The sequence below is a fragment of the Morchella importuna genome (assembly GCF_003444635.1).
Source record: "Morchella importuna strain M04M26 chromosome Unknown Morimp01GS064, whole genome shotgun sequence".
Taxonomy (NCBI): Eukaryota; Fungi; Ascomycota; class Pezizomycetes; order Pezizales; family Morchellaceae; genus Morchella; species Morchella importuna.
In genome coordinates, this window is record NW_025763460.1 from 72,177 (window position 1) to 88,263 (window position 16,087).

The following is a 16,087-nucleotide window of genomic DNA, read 5'->3' on the forward strand; positions in this document are numbered from 1 at the left end:
TGAACCTAGAGCACAATGTATACAGAATCGAAAACGTACACCACAGTGTCGCCGAGTGGAAGAATCCGACCTGGAATAATATCAGCAGCAACTATGTATCAACTAGCCATGACTCCGAGCAATTAATGAATTAAGCAAAAAAAAAAAAAAAAAAAAAGCTATGACTCCGAAAGCATGAGTGGCCGAGTGAGTCATGGTGAATCACACGGTTAGACTCAAGACACCCCCGCGAAAGGTCGCCGTTTTTTTTTTTTTTTGTTTAATTCATTAAGCGAAAGGTCGCCGGCGCTTGGCGGAAGAGTATTGTTCGCTCGAGTGGGCATCAGGAAAGCCGGGACCAGCTCTGACGAGCTCCAAATCGCATTTCTGGCTTTGAACCAGCACCAGGACTCTGCTCCTACTCCCCCCACCCCGGAACATGTACGTGTCTCAGGATTAGCATCCGATGGGGTAGGGTTGCTGTTCGTAACGCTGTAAACGCGTAAGTACCTACCTTACTTACCATGCTCTCCGTGGTGAGCCAGTGTTGTATATCGGCCTCTAAGGAGAGTATGAATGGTTTTTTTTTTTTTTCATATCCGGAGTTTGCGCTTCCACCGATCTTTCGATATCTCCTTTGTGAGGTATCAGCTGGCTGCACCGCGGACTGTAAGATTATGGCGAAATATATTTAGACGACTTATTAATGTAGTGTCGCTATCGGTGTCGGGGTGCTGTGCACTGCACCAGGGGTGTATGATCAGGCTCTAAGTATATACATGCAATACTGGAGCTGTTAGATTCACCACTCTGATTGACATGTATCTATATGTACAGATGAATGGTAGCTGTCATACTTGAGATGTTCTAATCATCGTACAAAAGATTCTAGCCGTACGTGGAAAAACCCCAAAACCAAAGCAAAAGCCAAACCCGAGGCGAAACCTAACTTATGCAATAACCATCTATACAAAGCATCAATATATACCAAAACCGAAACCCATACCGATCTCACCAAACCAACGTTCCAATAGTCCTCCGCAATCGCCGCAATAGAAGCCTCGTCTGAAACCCAAACACCTGATCACCACCCACGTTAACCAAGGAGGAGAATGAGGAGGGGGGGAGGAAGGGGAGGAGAACAAAAACACACCACATCACCTAACATCACACCATACCTTCCACCAAGCCCCTAAAATGGCTCACCGCCACCAGCGCGCCCTTCCCCGGCGCCAACCACCGCACAGCAAACACTGCCTCCTTCCCGCCCGCCCTCCCATCCCATGAAAACAGCCACTTCCCATTCTCCCAGCACGTGATCTGGCCATCAGACCTCGCCAGCGTGACAACGACATGCCTGTCTCCCCCGCCGGGAGGGAACTCCCTGCTCTCGGCGATGAGCGTGTGCCTGCCGGACGAGCCGTCGCGCATCATCCATGCGGGCGTCAAGTCCTCGCAGAAACGGATGGATATGCCACCGAAGAGTGTGATGCGGGTGTCCCCGCTCGGGGCACTGACCCGCAGGCGGTATTGCGTGATGCTGAAGGGAGAGTTGGATGTTGAGCGGGTGGTGTTTGACATCCACATTGTCCTGAATAAATGAAAAAGAGGAAACCGTGTCAGTACATGGATAATATAAGCGTAACTGTTCATTGGCCGAGAAAAGAAAAGGGAGAGAGAGAAGAGAGGCTGGGGAGGGACAACATACGCTCCGACCGCCTTCTCCGGGACAATAAACCGCAATTCGCCACCTCTAAACACCGGCTTCACCACCGACGCCGCGGCCCCCCCAGCATTCTCCACCACCCACGCCGACCTACCACTCTCCGAAAACACCACCTCCACAGCCCCGGAATCCGTCCTCCAAGACTGCAAAACATGGAACACCGTCGGCAGTGTCGCAAGCCCCTTGATCTCCATCGCAACCTCCCCCTCCGCCTCCTCTTCCGCGCACTGCACCAAGAACTGCAGACCCTCTGGCGACGCCACCGCCGCCGTGTGCTCGATCCTCTTCACCACCCTCCCGTCCTCAAGCACAATCACAGCACCAGCCTCGTAGTGCAGCATGATTCTGTGCCATCTGCCGTCCGCGGTGACGGAGGAGTCGGCTTGTGTCTGGAACCCCCCCCCGCTGAGATCTAATGTCTCCCACCTGACACCACCGTCGCTGTGGCGGAGCACCAGGGCCGTGCCGTCGATTAGTTTGATGGGAGAGCGCAGGTGGACGTCGGATGCCTGCTTGAGCAGCGTCCAGCGAAGGTCGTAGATGACGGTGAAGCCCAGTGCCATGCCCAGGGATGGGAGCTTGAGAGTTGCCTGTGCCAACTGGCTGTGGACTACTTCTTCGGAGGAGGCGGAGGAGGAGAGGGCGGAAGATTGCGTTGCGAACGTGAGGAGGCGGAGGTCGGAGGTGAGTGTTGCTTTGATGCTCTTCGAACTCGAGACGGACCATGCTATAGTGTCGGGGACGGGCGGCGGCAGGTGGTGGGTCAGGGTATTTGAGGCGTCGCTGGAGTAAACAGTCCAGGCGCCGTCTTCCGGCGGCGGTATCGGGGTCTTGCCGTACTTGAGGCCAAGAGTGATGACACCTGTAAGATTTTGTTGTCGCGCCAGCAGTCAGCGTCATTATATATGGATAAAGTCAATTATCACCCCCCGTTGAATGGGAGGGATCAATATGGGAGAATGAATCACTCACCCCCAATTACGCTGGAAATCTTGACATTGATCTTGTTGTTAAAAGTTGAGTCTATCTTATGCTCAATCCTAGGCTCTAACTCCTTTAGCATTTCGGGCTCTGTCTTGGCTATGTAGACATGGAACTTCGCTGGGTCGACCTCCTCTGCTGATGTTATGGCTACTGTGAAGGTACCTCCCGAAGCAGCAGCAGCAGCAGTGTTGGTGCCGATATAGAGTGGCAGACCGTCAACCTGGAACTCTGCTGGTGGAGGCGGCTCCTCGACGACGATAGAGAAGTGCGGCACCTCCGGCAGTAATTGCATGGCTGGAATGAACAGCTTGCATCTGTAGGTCCCCACTGCGATAACACATTACAGTTAGATCATGACACATCACTCGAAGTCATATCATAAGAGAAGTAAAAACGAAAAAGAAAATTTAGCACAACAACACCACGAACCTGGCACAGTCTTTGGAACAGTGAACGTCGCAATCCGCAAGCCAAGAGCATCCGCAGCTTTCACCTCCACATCCAAGACCTCCGTTATAGCCTTATCCGCCATGAGGACCAATTTCCCCTTATACGCCTTGTCATCCCCCTCCTTCCCGCCTCCTTGGATCTGCAGAGTGGCCGATTCATCAAGTTCGGCCTTCAAGGTCTCCTCCTGCTCCACCACCGTCGGTGCCACCGCCTTCGGTGATGTGGCAAGCTCAAACGGAGCCAACGCAACCCCCTCCACAATCACCTTCAGGACGGTCTTGCCCTCATTCTTCGGGTCCGGATAGTAATCGATTGCATATGTGCCGTCTTCACGGTCGAGGACACCCACCACCGGATCATCTATCGCCGGATCACACGGGACCAGTATCCGGTCTCCGCCAATGAGGCGACGGCGCCCTTCGGTGTCAATGGCGACAAGAATCGCCGTGGACAGCTCGTCGACCTTGTGGAGCTTCGAGATGAGCACGCAGCGCTCGGGATCGATATTGGCTGGGGCAGTGGCGGCGGTGGAGACGAGGAAGGGGCTGCCAGTGATATGTTCCCCTTTGTAGAGCATCCCAATGATATTGTCCGTTCGCAGCTCGGCGGGGGGCGCGTGTACGAGATGTTGAGAAGGTTGTCTGGTGTGACTGTGATCTCCGCACTCTCGCTGCTCTGGGGGTGCAGGAGGAGGACTTCGAAGGCGCCCTTGTCGCTCTCGGTAATGGGGAAACCCTTACCGGCCTGGTCGAGCCCGCGCACACTGAACGTTGTTGGCCCTGCGACGCCCGACGAGAGACCGGGTCCGTAGCAGCGGAAAGAGGTGAGCGCCGGCGGGGGTAAAACAGCCAACTCGTGCTCGGGCAGGATCGGCTTCCCCTCTGGGTGGCTGGCGTCGGTGGGCACATTGCAGGTAAAGGTGTATGTGCCGTCTTCCTCGAAGCCCAGGTGTATATCGTATCGCCCGTCTGGATGCTCCACCCACTTTACGGGTGTAGGTATGTCGGAGCCCTTCTTCTGGAGAGTCACATCAATGTCTGCCCGAGCAAGACTAGTTCCAGTGTCAGCACTGGAAAGGTAGCGCTGCCCATACTGGTCGTATGCCTCGATAGTGGCTAGGTATGTCTTTGATGGTCCTGCATAGTACGGCGGGAGTGGGAGTGTCAGGAGGCTCTTTGTAAACTTTGCAACTGCGGCATCGGGGGTGATATTGAGCCTGACGGGGGACATGTCGAGCGGGCGTTCGTTGACCAATATACGGATGTTGTAATAGGAGTCTGTCACTGGGCGGGTGTAGTCGAATGTTACGAGATGGGTTTGGGCGTCGAAGGCAGAGGGGGACAGTTCCAAGTCCCCGCCCCCGCTCCCTTCTTCCTCGCCACCTCCTTCCAGGAAGGCGGAACAGGCCGTGTTATCGTTCGCGGTCATAGCGGCGTTAAATTGGTCTCGCACCTCGATCGAGAAGCACGTTTTCTGGCCGGCGACACCAGAGCAGAGGCCTTCACCGTACGCGATGGAGTATGTCGGGTCTGCAGAGGACTGCACCTCGACCGTGGCTGGCGAGCCCTTGATGTCCTTGCCATTGAGGCTCACTCTCAGCTCGTAGGTGCCCGCTGAGGGCGGATCGAAGCTCAGCTTTATGGCGTCGTTAAGCCAGTTCCTAGCCACCAGAATCTTGTCCTGGTCCGGGTGCAGCTGGCGCAGGGCGGGGTCTTTATAGTGCATTTCAATGGTGAATGCCGTGCTGTCCTCTGTGTGAGCAAAACGAGCATGCCCTTCAGTGTCCTTCGGAAAGATGTGTGCGTAGCCACGCCGCGTGATGACCGGGCCAAGCGCCTCCAACACCGACGTGGTTCCTAGTACACTTGCGCTCTCCATCACGGCGCAGGCAAAGTCGAGGGTGTCCCCTGGGACTCCGACTCGGATGGTGTAGTCTCCCACGGCGGCGGGGCGGGTATAGGCGCACGACCAGCCCCCTCGATCGACCTAAATGCGGTGATGACTTTGACTGCCTTGAGTGCCTCAGCATCGTGCAGGATGGCGTTGGGTATGATCTGGACCTGAAGCTTCCCCTGGTCTTCTCCCCTTTTGTTTGAGCGACCGACGGGATAGATGTGCAGCTTAACCTCCTCGGACTTGGGGCCTGGGGTTCGACCGGGCCCGCCAACGATCCATTTCGCTCCTTCCTTGGGGTGTGCGTCCTTGGTGGGTTCGTCGCTCTCTGCGCCGTCTTTTCTTCTTCCTCTATCGCTGCTACTCCCGCTGCCCCCTCCAAAGATGGAGGAAATGAAGCCCCAAACGGTGGCTGCAGCTGCACCGACCGCGATCAGCTGTTTAATTGGCAATAATCATTGTCAGTCTCAACAAACGAAAAAGCAAAGCCAGATCAAGACATTTGCACGTCTCTGGTAACGAGGTCATGGGGGACAATCATGGTATGGTGCCCCCCCAGCGTTAAAGGTAATATGAGAAAAACGCCAAGCCCCAAATAACATTTTAACTGCAAAAGATATTAAAAATCCGTACAATAGAACACTTCCTCACCAAAAAGGTATGCAACTTTTTATCGTACGGATTTCTAAAATCTGTTGTGGTTAAAAGGTCCATCGACACTTGGCTTCTTCTCACGTTACCCTTAAGACTGGGGGCACAATATCTGAGAAACAGCAGACAAGAAGCAAAGAAGAGAGCAGGAGAGAAAGAAAAAACATACAGCCGTGCCCAACGCCCCCGCAATCACAGCCCCTACTGATACGGCGCGTACAAGCTTCAACACAGCCTGCACCACCCCCGCTACCGTCTTGAACATATTGTAGAGCTTCCTTCCCAGCTTAACCGCTTGCACAACGTCGATGCCCGCGATCCTCAGCGGACCCTTGGGTAGCTCGTAGCTCATGCTAACTCGCATGCCTAGAAATACGAGCTGTCCATCCAGCATCCCCGAGACACGTCCGCCGCGGACAACGCTCAGAGTCAAGGCGGGCTTCTCCATGCTGGCAAAGTCGGGGTACACCTTTGAGAGGTTCCAGTCTTCGCATGTACCTCTGAACCTCCCCGTCGGCTTGTTCTTCCACACAAGGTCGAGGTCGACCGTGAGGAGGCGCGGCCCAACATCGATGTCGAGCGAGACGGCCCCGGCGGTGAGCATGTACAGCAGCTCCGTGATGTTGCAGCCACCCAGGGTCGACACCTGCTCCTTGGCCCGATCCTTCGATTTATCCCCGAGGTCCAACGCCAGATGCAGGTTTTCCTTTGCCGCCACTAGGTCCACCAACACAAGCCCGCTCGCGCTCGGGCTCTTCTTCACCGCCAGCTCGCCATGTACCCCCACCGTCAGCTTGGCGCTCTCCATCATATTCTCGATACTGACGAGTGCAAAGATGTTCTGCAGCACGAGTGTCGGGCGGATGATATTCCAAGCGGAGCCCTTCACGCTGTACACACGGAGCTCCATGCTATCAACCATATACCTGTCCCCTTTCTTGCGGAACGTGAGCGTCGCAGTTGTCGTCTTCTCTTTCCATTCCCCAACCCCGGTATCGTCAGGCACTCCCGGCGCGTCTCTTACCATGGCCACGGTCACTGGCCCCGCGAGTGCCGCCGCCTCGGCAGCCGTTACGTTCTCAACCTCAAGCTTCACCGTCTCGCCGTTGTATGTGGCTGTTACCGTGAATGGAGCGCCCCCGATCGTGACACCTCCGGCGATGGACACGCTCCAGGGCCACTTCTCCTCCGCCGACGCAGTATCTTCTGCTTCCGCTGAGCGTGTGAAGAGCGCGCGCAGCCTGATGTCCGTGATGGTTATATAATCGCCGAGCGGCCAGGATGTTTCCATGTCGAGAGTGAGCAGGATCCTCGTCAGGCCCCACGACGACGACGGCTTTGCATCCGGCCTGGAGGCGAGCACGTTCAGCGCAAAGCCGCTGTCCGCTTGCGGCGGCGCGTCCAGCGTCTCGGCTGGGAAGCCCGAAGGGACTACCTCCGAGGGCCGGCGCGAGATGAGCGTCGAGACGAGGGAGGCGGGCGTGCCGCCGCTGGTGACCGTGAACGAGAGTCTCTGGGCGGAGGAGAAGTAGATGGTGGTCCGGACCTCGCGGAGCGACTTGCCGATGGTGAGGAGGCCGGATGCGGCGAGAGTCACCTCACGCGGTTTGGGGCCCGAGAGGTGCATGAGTGTCAGTCCGAGGGCGGCGCGGTGAAGAACGATGCGGGGGGAGCTGGTGATGGGCCATTCCTCGGTGCTGGAGAGCGTGAATGTGAGCGAGTCGAGAGAGAACCTGTTGCTGGGGCGGCCTTTTTCGAGATGCGGGCGCTGGCGGTGAGAGTGCTGCCAGCGGGGAGAGTGCTGCTGGCGGTGAGATCGCTGCTTTCGGTCTCGGTGAGTAATTTGGGTTGGATGGGGTAGGTATCTGCGTTGATTGTGTCCCGTCATATGCATCAGTCGGGCCTTCTGTGAATAGATGGATAGAAAAACTGAAAGGGGGCGGGGAGGTTTTTTTCTTTTTTTTTTGGTTTAATTTCTTAATTTCACGCAGCCTTAAAGCTATGGCAATTGGGGGGGGGGGGTGTTGGAATAGCTGTGATACTAATCATTGACCCATGCCGCCAATGATTAATCTGGCAACAAAGAAATCATCCCCACGGTACCAAGCCAAAGATCGGCCAAGTAAGAAAAAATAATTTTTTTTAGTTAACTCATATAAGAAAAATAAGATTGTTGTTTGATTTCATGAATTGTTTGCAAAAGAATGGGGTGATGGCAAACAATTTGTATCTCGCAGTGTGCTCACCTGGAAGGTCCCCCTTGGTATCCTTCTCCTCTGGCATGACATTCCCCATCACACCCGTCTCAGTGAGCGCTTTCGGCGACGGCACCACTGACTCTCTACTCCCGCCAGCCACAGCAGACTCCCTGATCAGCGACACTGCAACCTCCATTGTCGTGACTTTGGCTCCGTGGTGTGCGAGGCCCAAGAACTCTACACGGTAGTTCCCGTTCTTTGCCTTCACGGCGCCAAAGAGCTCAGCAGCCCAGTCGTATCCCCCCTCTTCCTTCTTATCATCCTGCCGCGAAACAAGCACGTTCAGGTGGGCGTCTGTGAGGTCTAGCCCTTCCCAGATCTTCCAGATGCCCTCGACGGCGACGTGTACCTTGACCTGCCTGAGGTGTGTCTTTCGCTCCGGCGCTTTTTGCTCTTCTTGCACTACTCCTTGCTCCCCTTGCTCCCCTTTTTCCCCTTTCTCCTCTTCACCCTCTTTCTCCCCCTCCCCCTTCTTCCTCTTGGGGGATCCTTTGCAAACATGACGAGCACTTTGGCCCTTATACTTTTCAGCGCCTGATCCGGCTTCTCCGGAAAGTTCCCTACGTCCCACTCTCCACTATCCGGCGCCTTCGTGCCCTTCCCACAGAACTTTCCATCGGCGATCAGAGCCAGCGGCGACACACCCAGCGGCCCATCCGGCTCCACATCGACCGAGAAGCCCAGCCAGAAGGCCGTATCCACGTCGCTACTCTTGATTCCCGCGGCGAAGGCGGAGAGCGTAATATTGCTGTTGCCGAGTGTGGCTGTGCCATAGACGTAGCCGGAGATGATGCGTTTGGACAGGTCCCGAGGCGAGACGACGTCGAACATGACGCCGCAGTTTGTGATGGAGAGCGAGTCGGTGACGTGCCAGGTCTTGTTGTGGTTGGCGGTGAAGCGCGCGCGTGTGAGAGTCTTGGATTCGAAGCGGAGGAGGAGGCCGCGGTCTTTGCCGTCGATAGGGGAGGTGATGGCGCTGAGGCTGACGGGGCTGGCGGCGGGGGCGGGGTGGCTGAGGGCGGATTGTTTGAGGGGATCTGGTATTAGTTCGTATTCCTGTTTTTCCCCCGGTTGTTTTTCTTTGTGTTCTTCTCCGTCGTCTGCGCCCTCCTGCTCCTCCTCCTGCTCCTTGTCCTCCTCGTCCTCCTCCTCCTCCTTCTCCTCCACTTCCTTGGTGTCGGGAAGCGTCAGGAGGGCGGTGTCTGCGGCGAGGGCGGACAGCTGGCAGTAGCTGTTGTCGGGCATCGTCCCACGTATCTCGACAATCTCCTTCTTCGAGTTATAGCTCATGACGACGGGCACTATGAACTGGCCCTGCCGCAGTGACAGCTTGGCCTCAAGAGTGGTATCTTTAAAAGTCCATTTACCGTCCTTGCTCTCTGCCTGTGATTGTGCCTCCTCTGTGCCTTCTAGTTCTTCTTCTGCGCCCTCCTCTGCGCCCTCTTCCGTACCCTCTCCCGCTGTGGCTGAGGTACCGCTTGTTCTCGCGAGCTTGAGGGCAAATGCAATATCGCGCACCGCGAGTCCCTCCAAGACCCTCCACTCGAAGCCCCTCAGCTCCACCCTGAGCGAAAGAGTCTTGACGCCCCAGTCACTACTCCCGCTCCCCGCAGCCCCCTTCTCGATTCTCACCATCGCCCGCACCGAGAACGCTGTCTCATCCATGCACCTGTCAGCACTTGGGATTCCAGGCGGCGCCGCCCCCAGCAAACCTGAGTCCCCGCCCCCAGTCATGGCCATCTTCTCTCCCAGAACCGCATCGATGAGGTCCTCGGACTCACATCCCTCCACCCCTGGACGCTGACCTTGACCACCGCCGCACCACCGCCCTCCGCCTCCAGGTCAATCGTCACACCGACATCCGCCACCGCCGGCCCAACCAACATCTTCCCCACCAGCCCCACATCCCAGTTCCACCCCCCTCCTCCCCTCCTCACTGTACTCCCGCCACGCCCGCATCTCCACCGCCCCATTCGTCACCAGCAGGCTCGGCACCGGCCGCCACTCCATCCGCGCCGCAACACAAACCTTGACCTCCTTCACCGCGTACACACCGTCCCCCCCACGCACCACCGTCATACTCGCACTAAGCGCCCACTCTGTAGCCCCCGGGTCCCGCAGCGCGCCCACAATCTCATCATCCAGCCCCCCAGCGGCAGCGCCGACAGCCCCACCCCGCCGTCGCCTGCCCCAGCCAGTGCCCGCGCAACGTCTTCCGGCGTGGCTAGCATTCCAGCCGACAGCACGCGCAGCGACAGCGTAAACTCGGCCGGCGTGTTTCCGCGCAGGTCCGGGATTGTGCCCGTGACGGCGAGGAGGCAGCCCGCGAGCGTGGCGGTGGCGCTGAGGGTGGCGCTGAGGCTGCGGTTGTGCGTGCTGGTGCCGTAGTAGCCGTCGAGGAGGAGAGTGATGGAGGTGAGGGTGAAGCCGGGAACGATCTCCCAGTCGCTGTCGAGGTGCGCGTAGAGGTGGGTGGATACCATGTAGGTGAGCGTGGTGCTGGCGCGCTTGGTGCTGGTGCTGGTGGGGAAGGAGATTTGGTGTTGGGCGCTGTCGAGGAGGCCGTCCATGGCGGTCTTGATGGCGGAGTCGGAGTCGGAGGCGATGGGGGGCTTGGTGGGCTCGGTGGGCTCGGTGGGCTCGGTGGGCTCGGTGGGCTCGGTGGTGGGCTCGTCCTCGGAGGCGGGGTGGTGCCCGATGTCGGCCACGGCATCGGTGTTGGTGTCGGAGTCGGGGCGGACATTCTGGTTGTGAATTCTGGGTGATGATGTTCTCTCTTGTGTGGTGTTTTAGCAGCGAGTCCTGGGAGGGGTGACGAGTGTCGGGGGGGATATGAATTCAAGTTGGTCTCTCTTCTTTTCTTTGCCAGGCCTTCCTTCTTCACTTCTTCTCCTTCTTTACGAGTTATAGGATAAGCGCTCAAAGCAATATACGCTGTCGAATTGAATACGGTATTATAGAGCACTTGGGTCCAGCAGGGCAGACAGAACTCGACGGCAATCAATTGTTCGCAGCCGCAGGACAGTAAGTATGTGTATACGTATATAAACTCGACGTGAGCAAAGGGGTACGGTACAGAGGCAGCAGCAGCAGGCAGTGGAGTGTGTACCGGGAGTCTGTCTCTCTGGCTGGGCGAACACATCCCCGCAATTGCAGTTGATGTGTCTCTCCACTCTCCCTTCTGCTCTCATCCCCCCGCTATCACGTAGCCCGATATTCAGGGACCCTGCCACCACCCCTGCAGGTCACATTACGCACAGCAAGAAAAAGCAATGATAGCGCAGCTGAAGAAGATAGATAAGCGAGGTCTGTTCACGAATCTGGCAGCGGCTGCAGAAGGGCTGATCGTAGCAGTGTGGTGCGCCACGTGGCACCCTGGTTCTTTGCAGGCACGGCGATTGCCATTGGGTACGGCGGATGCGAAATGACTAGGTTCGGCGATTGGCGGTTTGGCGACGTGCAACTTAGGAAAAGGTGCGGGGAATAGTAGTATACCGAATATGAAATGGTAATGTTAATAAAGAATAGAATAAAAGAAGGCGAAATTCGGTTAGAGAACTGCAAGGTGATGCTAGCTTCCGCTGCGACCGCCGTATAGGTCCATGTATATAATATTGAACAGAGTATCCACCTAAGAAGTGTAACAAATACAAGGATATTAAAATTGTAATCTTCTCTACCAATCACTATTTGGGTTTTGATTATCAAAACTATTGAACATTCATTGCAACTAGGCATGATATCTCACAACAACAGTCTGAAATGTAATTCGGTTAATCCCTTCTGTAAAAGGGAAATGTAACATTCTGAAAAATCAAAAGGTGTGGACAATATCATATATAATATAAATAAGAATCTAGCTATTTACCAAAGATTATATAAGGAAAAACAAGGTTGAAGGAGATAGAACTACATGTAGTTTTGTTTCTCACTCACCCGAATGTATGGGATTTCACAAAGCCTTGACTGTACAATTCAGTTCACACTGCGTTCCCCGCACTGCCCCAACCTGTCAAAGAACTCTATCAATGACAACATTAACTTCTACAATTACTACATCCCAAACCTAGTGTAGAGTTCATAATGGTTTCCTACGTTGACAGTGTTCGTTGCGTTGCGCCCAATCGCCAAATTTGCTTTTGCACTTTTGTACGCACGAGTCGCCGTATGAGCCCCCGTAACTGGGTGTGGTGGTGCGGCTGAAGAGGGATGGATGGTACTGGTGTAACGACATGTCGAGGGCTACATCTAGATCACAACTAAGCTACAGAAGCAAACATGTATGCAACTTCTCCATCTTTGCGCCCCTCCAAAGCTGACCTTGAACTCTAGAGTTGTCCTCGTGAGCCGCGATCGATCTGGCAGTAGTCCGAATCGCCAATTGGTCACGACACCAAAGGCGGGGATCCCAAAACATTGACGGTTAGAGAACGTACAATACCGGTCGCGACCAATTGCGTGTGTTTGTGCTGCGCCACCCCAGAGTGGGGCCAGCCAGCGCTGCATGCATCTTTGGCGGTCGACGCTATCGGAGAAGGAAAGATAGACAAGGGGAAATTGATTATGGAGAATCTCACTTGGAACCTCCCGAGGAAGCACAGTAGCAGCTCCTCCTCCTACTCCCCCTCCTTCGCTCGATACCGTCTCTTGACATAAACCCTGTCGATTCCATTCGGCGATTGCTGAGGAGCATTCGGGTGACCGGTCTATATCTCTTGCGCGCCCCCCCCCTTCACCACCTGTGGACATCTCCCCCCTTCCTTTCACCCCACCCCAATACCAAACAATGGCAGATATCTCCAAAAAATTCGAAAAAACAATCTTCCAGGACCAATTCCCCCCGGAAGTCGTCCAACCTTTGGCGCAACTCATCATGCTCGACGCCAACCACGGCGACAGCAACATTATCGACATGTGCGTTGAAGACCTCCGAAACGGCCGATATGTCGGCAAATCCTGGCGGCGTTTCCTGATCGATGTGGGGCCAGATGTTAACGCTGTAAACCGTAACGTCATCAGGGTGATCGTAGCGTACAAGTTCCCAATTGGTCCCGGTGGAGATCAACCATTGGGAGACGATGTTGAGCCGAAGATTCAAATGGTGCAGTTTACGCATACTGATGAGGACCATAGTGGGGGAGGTTCGTAGGATCTATCCCCCCCCCAAAAAAAAAAAAAAAACACCAACAACGATGCATCTCCTCTCTCTCCCCCTGGCCCTGGCAAGACTACAGCCACCGGAATGATCTGTGAAAAACGGGGGGGTGGTGAAATTGTATGGCGAAATATCTGTGCACCGTATAACTGTTTTTTCCATAGATCATTCCTATCGCTGTACGATGGTGCATATAAAGATGATGGCTGATGATGCGGTGATTGTAAATGATGCAGCTTGTGCGCTCCTTAAGGCGTTGGCTTGGGAACCAGCCTTGCAGAGACACTTTGTAAACACACAACTCGCGTACCATCGCCTGCCGCAACAGAACCCGGAGTGGAGTCTGAACTTGGAAATCACAGGTTAATACATGCGTGCCCCCCCCCCCCCCCCCGGGCCACTAGTTGGAGATTCCACTGACGCATCATTCCTCACGTTTGTCGTGATTATGTGAATAAGCCTCGAATCAAAGACGAAAGTGTATGCTCACACCCCCACCCCCCCCCCCCCCATATCCCCTCACCGGATCCTCTACAACACTGGCTGATGTTCATCCCTCGATCCAGACCCCTACACGATTGTATGTGCTTCCGAGCGGTGGGCCGATTTCGGGGCAGACCTTAAGGATGGAGACTATAACGTCTCTCTCTCGTACAACTTCACGGTCAATAACCTACGCGTGGCCGAAAGCCCCTCGCCCCGCCTCCTGATCACCAAATGGGATATAGACACACCGAACGAACTCACCGTCAAATGCGTGGTGTCCTTGTCCAGGCGCAAGAACGTGGGCAGGACGAACCAGCCAGTCGAGTTCAACATGCGCAAGGCACACCTAGAGATGTTCACCGTCACCAGGACCTACGACATCACGGACGGGGTCAGGGCTGGGCAACGCACTCTGGCGCTGAGCAACAAGCGCAAGGTAATATCCAAGAAGAAGAAGGATGAGGACAAGAAGAAGCCCCGATACGACCCGGTGACGAGGCAATTGGTGCCCCCGGGAGAGAAGAAGAGGGCCGACCAGCCGTACCATCGTATCGAGGAGGAGCTGGCGAAGATCCGTCGCGATCATGCCAGCCGTATCCCACCGCTCTTGGATGCGAAAGTCTCCTCTCCTGTGCAGGGTCCGTATCTCCCTCCCCTCTCCCTTTCCCGTTTCCCTTGTTCTTTCCTTTGGGGTCCTTTTGTCCCTTCCGTCGCGATGAAATCCAGCTCCGGCGCGGGACGGTTTTCGAACAGGGTGTCCGCTGACCCCAGGGGATTGCTTGTGAACATGCAGGCCATGTGGAACGCATGGAACTCGCGACGGTCAATATCGTCGGCCCAACAAAAAGAATCCATGAAGAGTTCATCGGTGACTGCGTGCGCGTCGAGTACGACCAGGGTTCCGTGAAGGCCATTCCCGATGTGCAGGACGCCCACAGCAAGGACGGCGTCCTCCACAACATGGCCAGCATTGTGACCCTCTTTCGGCGCTGGACCAACGTGTTCGGGGCGGTGGTCGCCGGGTCGACACCGCTGCTCAGCATGATCTACACCGGCGACGCCCACGACCGAGAGTGCCAGATCCGCGATACGGTGCTCGACTATGCGGGGACAATGCCCCCCGAACTGTCGACGTGCTCAAGATCCCGCACCACGGCTCGCTCTGCTCCACCTCCGTCGAGTTCTACAACCGCGTCAACGCGCGCGTCTACCTGATCTGCGCGAAGCAGAACACGCACGGCCTGCCCACCCTGCCAATCCTGAAGGCCATCGTCAGCCACACGGCGAAGTTCGGCAACCCCGGCGCCCACCTCTTCTTCTCCAATCCGGACAGCCTCTGGAACCTCCCGTCCAGCTCCGCACCCAGCGACGGCGCTCCGTCGAACGTCAACCTCCTCCTCTCGGAAGAGTTCAAGCCCGGGGCGAAGTGTCGTGGCACGGTAGGGGGGACGTACAACTACACGTGCTACATTATGAAGCATCGTCTGTCGCAGTGGAGGTGGGACAAGACCTCAGAGGAGAAGAATGCGGGCATAATACTGCTGGGGAACGACAAGAACGGCAAGCTGGTGATTACGGCGAGTGAGAAATGGTGGGATATATGGGATGAGAAGAGGATCAATCAGGCGAACCCAGCGGATGTGGATCGTCTGGCGTCGTACCGTAAGCTGAGGTAAGAGTAGGATCGGTGGATTCATCTCTGGATGGCTGTGATGGTGGGGGTTTTGGTGGCTGTGAGGGATCGGGTGGTAGTTTCTGGTGCTTAGAAATTGTATCCAGGACAGAGACCCCTTAAGCTGTCGATGCTGACCCCCCTATAACAGAGGAATTAAATTTGTATGAGAGATCTATTATTTGATAAGAGAGATAACGAGAGCTGTTAGTAAAGCCACACCGAATTTGCTTTTTTTGGGGGGGTCAGCATTTTCGCGACAGCTTAAGGGATAAAATATGAAGGACCACCGATCGATATATCATTGCTGTCCACGTAACTTAATCAGCCTAGTATCCTTGCCTGAGACCCACAAAGGAATTTGGCCTCATGTGTCGCACAGATTGCCCCATATATTTGAAATGTCCCTGGTGTTAGTAATTATTGAAATGTTCGTTTGGTGACAGCACAGTTGCTTGCTTTCTTTCTTTCTTTATCTCATGGAAGTTCCTAGTAAGGGAGTACGATCCTATATGGGGAAGAGAGATCTCTCCTATTTTGTAAAGAATAAGAAATAGATCAATTACATTTTACAACAGTAATGGTGAGCACGGCACTACATTACAAATTAATAGTAATACACACAACACACAACACAGAAGACGGGACTTATGTTGAGCTAGTTGCGTCCTGCATCGAGTTGGTATTTTGGGTGAGCAGACATATACGGTATAGGGTGGGTGGCCATGCAAACTGCCCAGATCACAGCTAGAGATCGCGGGCTACAACCCCAACCACGGCAAACCAGGGTTAGGGTTTCTATCCATGCCATAACGACTTGACGCAACTGTCTG

The 16,087-nt window shown here is 55.2% G+C and overlaps 2 protein-coding genes across 2 annotated transcripts; one reads left to right on the forward strand and one right to left on the reverse strand.

Moving 5' to 3' along the window:
• Positions 1-990: 990 nt before the first annotated feature.
• On the reverse strand, positions 991-11,346 carry LAJ45_11329 (uncharacterized protein; the record flags this gene model as incomplete). Its single annotated transcript, XM_046120838.1, has 15 exons — positions 991-1,059; positions 1,133-1,171; positions 1,225-1,570; positions 1,688-2,567; positions 2,678-3,016; positions 3,119-3,684; positions 3,762-5,046; positions 5,106-5,469; positions 5,853-7,548; positions 7,930-7,959; positions 8,022-8,394; positions 8,466-9,746; positions 9,801-9,978; positions 10,029-10,698; positions 11,258-11,346. 15 exons carry the CDS (start codon positions 11,344-11,346, stop codon positions 991-993), a joined length of 8,205 nt encoding a protein of 2,734 aa, XP_045965972.1.
• Positions 11,347-12,727: 1,381 nt separating this feature from the next.
• On the forward strand, positions 12,728-15,258 carry LAJ45_11330 (uncharacterized protein; the record flags this gene model as incomplete). Its single annotated transcript, XM_046120839.1, has 6 exons — positions 12,728-13,082; positions 13,333-13,458; positions 13,556-13,576; positions 13,663-14,220; positions 14,376-14,674; positions 14,725-15,258. 6 exons carry the CDS (start codon positions 12,728-12,730, stop codon positions 15,256-15,258), a joined length of 1,893 nt encoding a protein of 630 aa, XP_045965973.1.
• Positions 15,259-16,087: the final 829 nt, after the last annotated feature.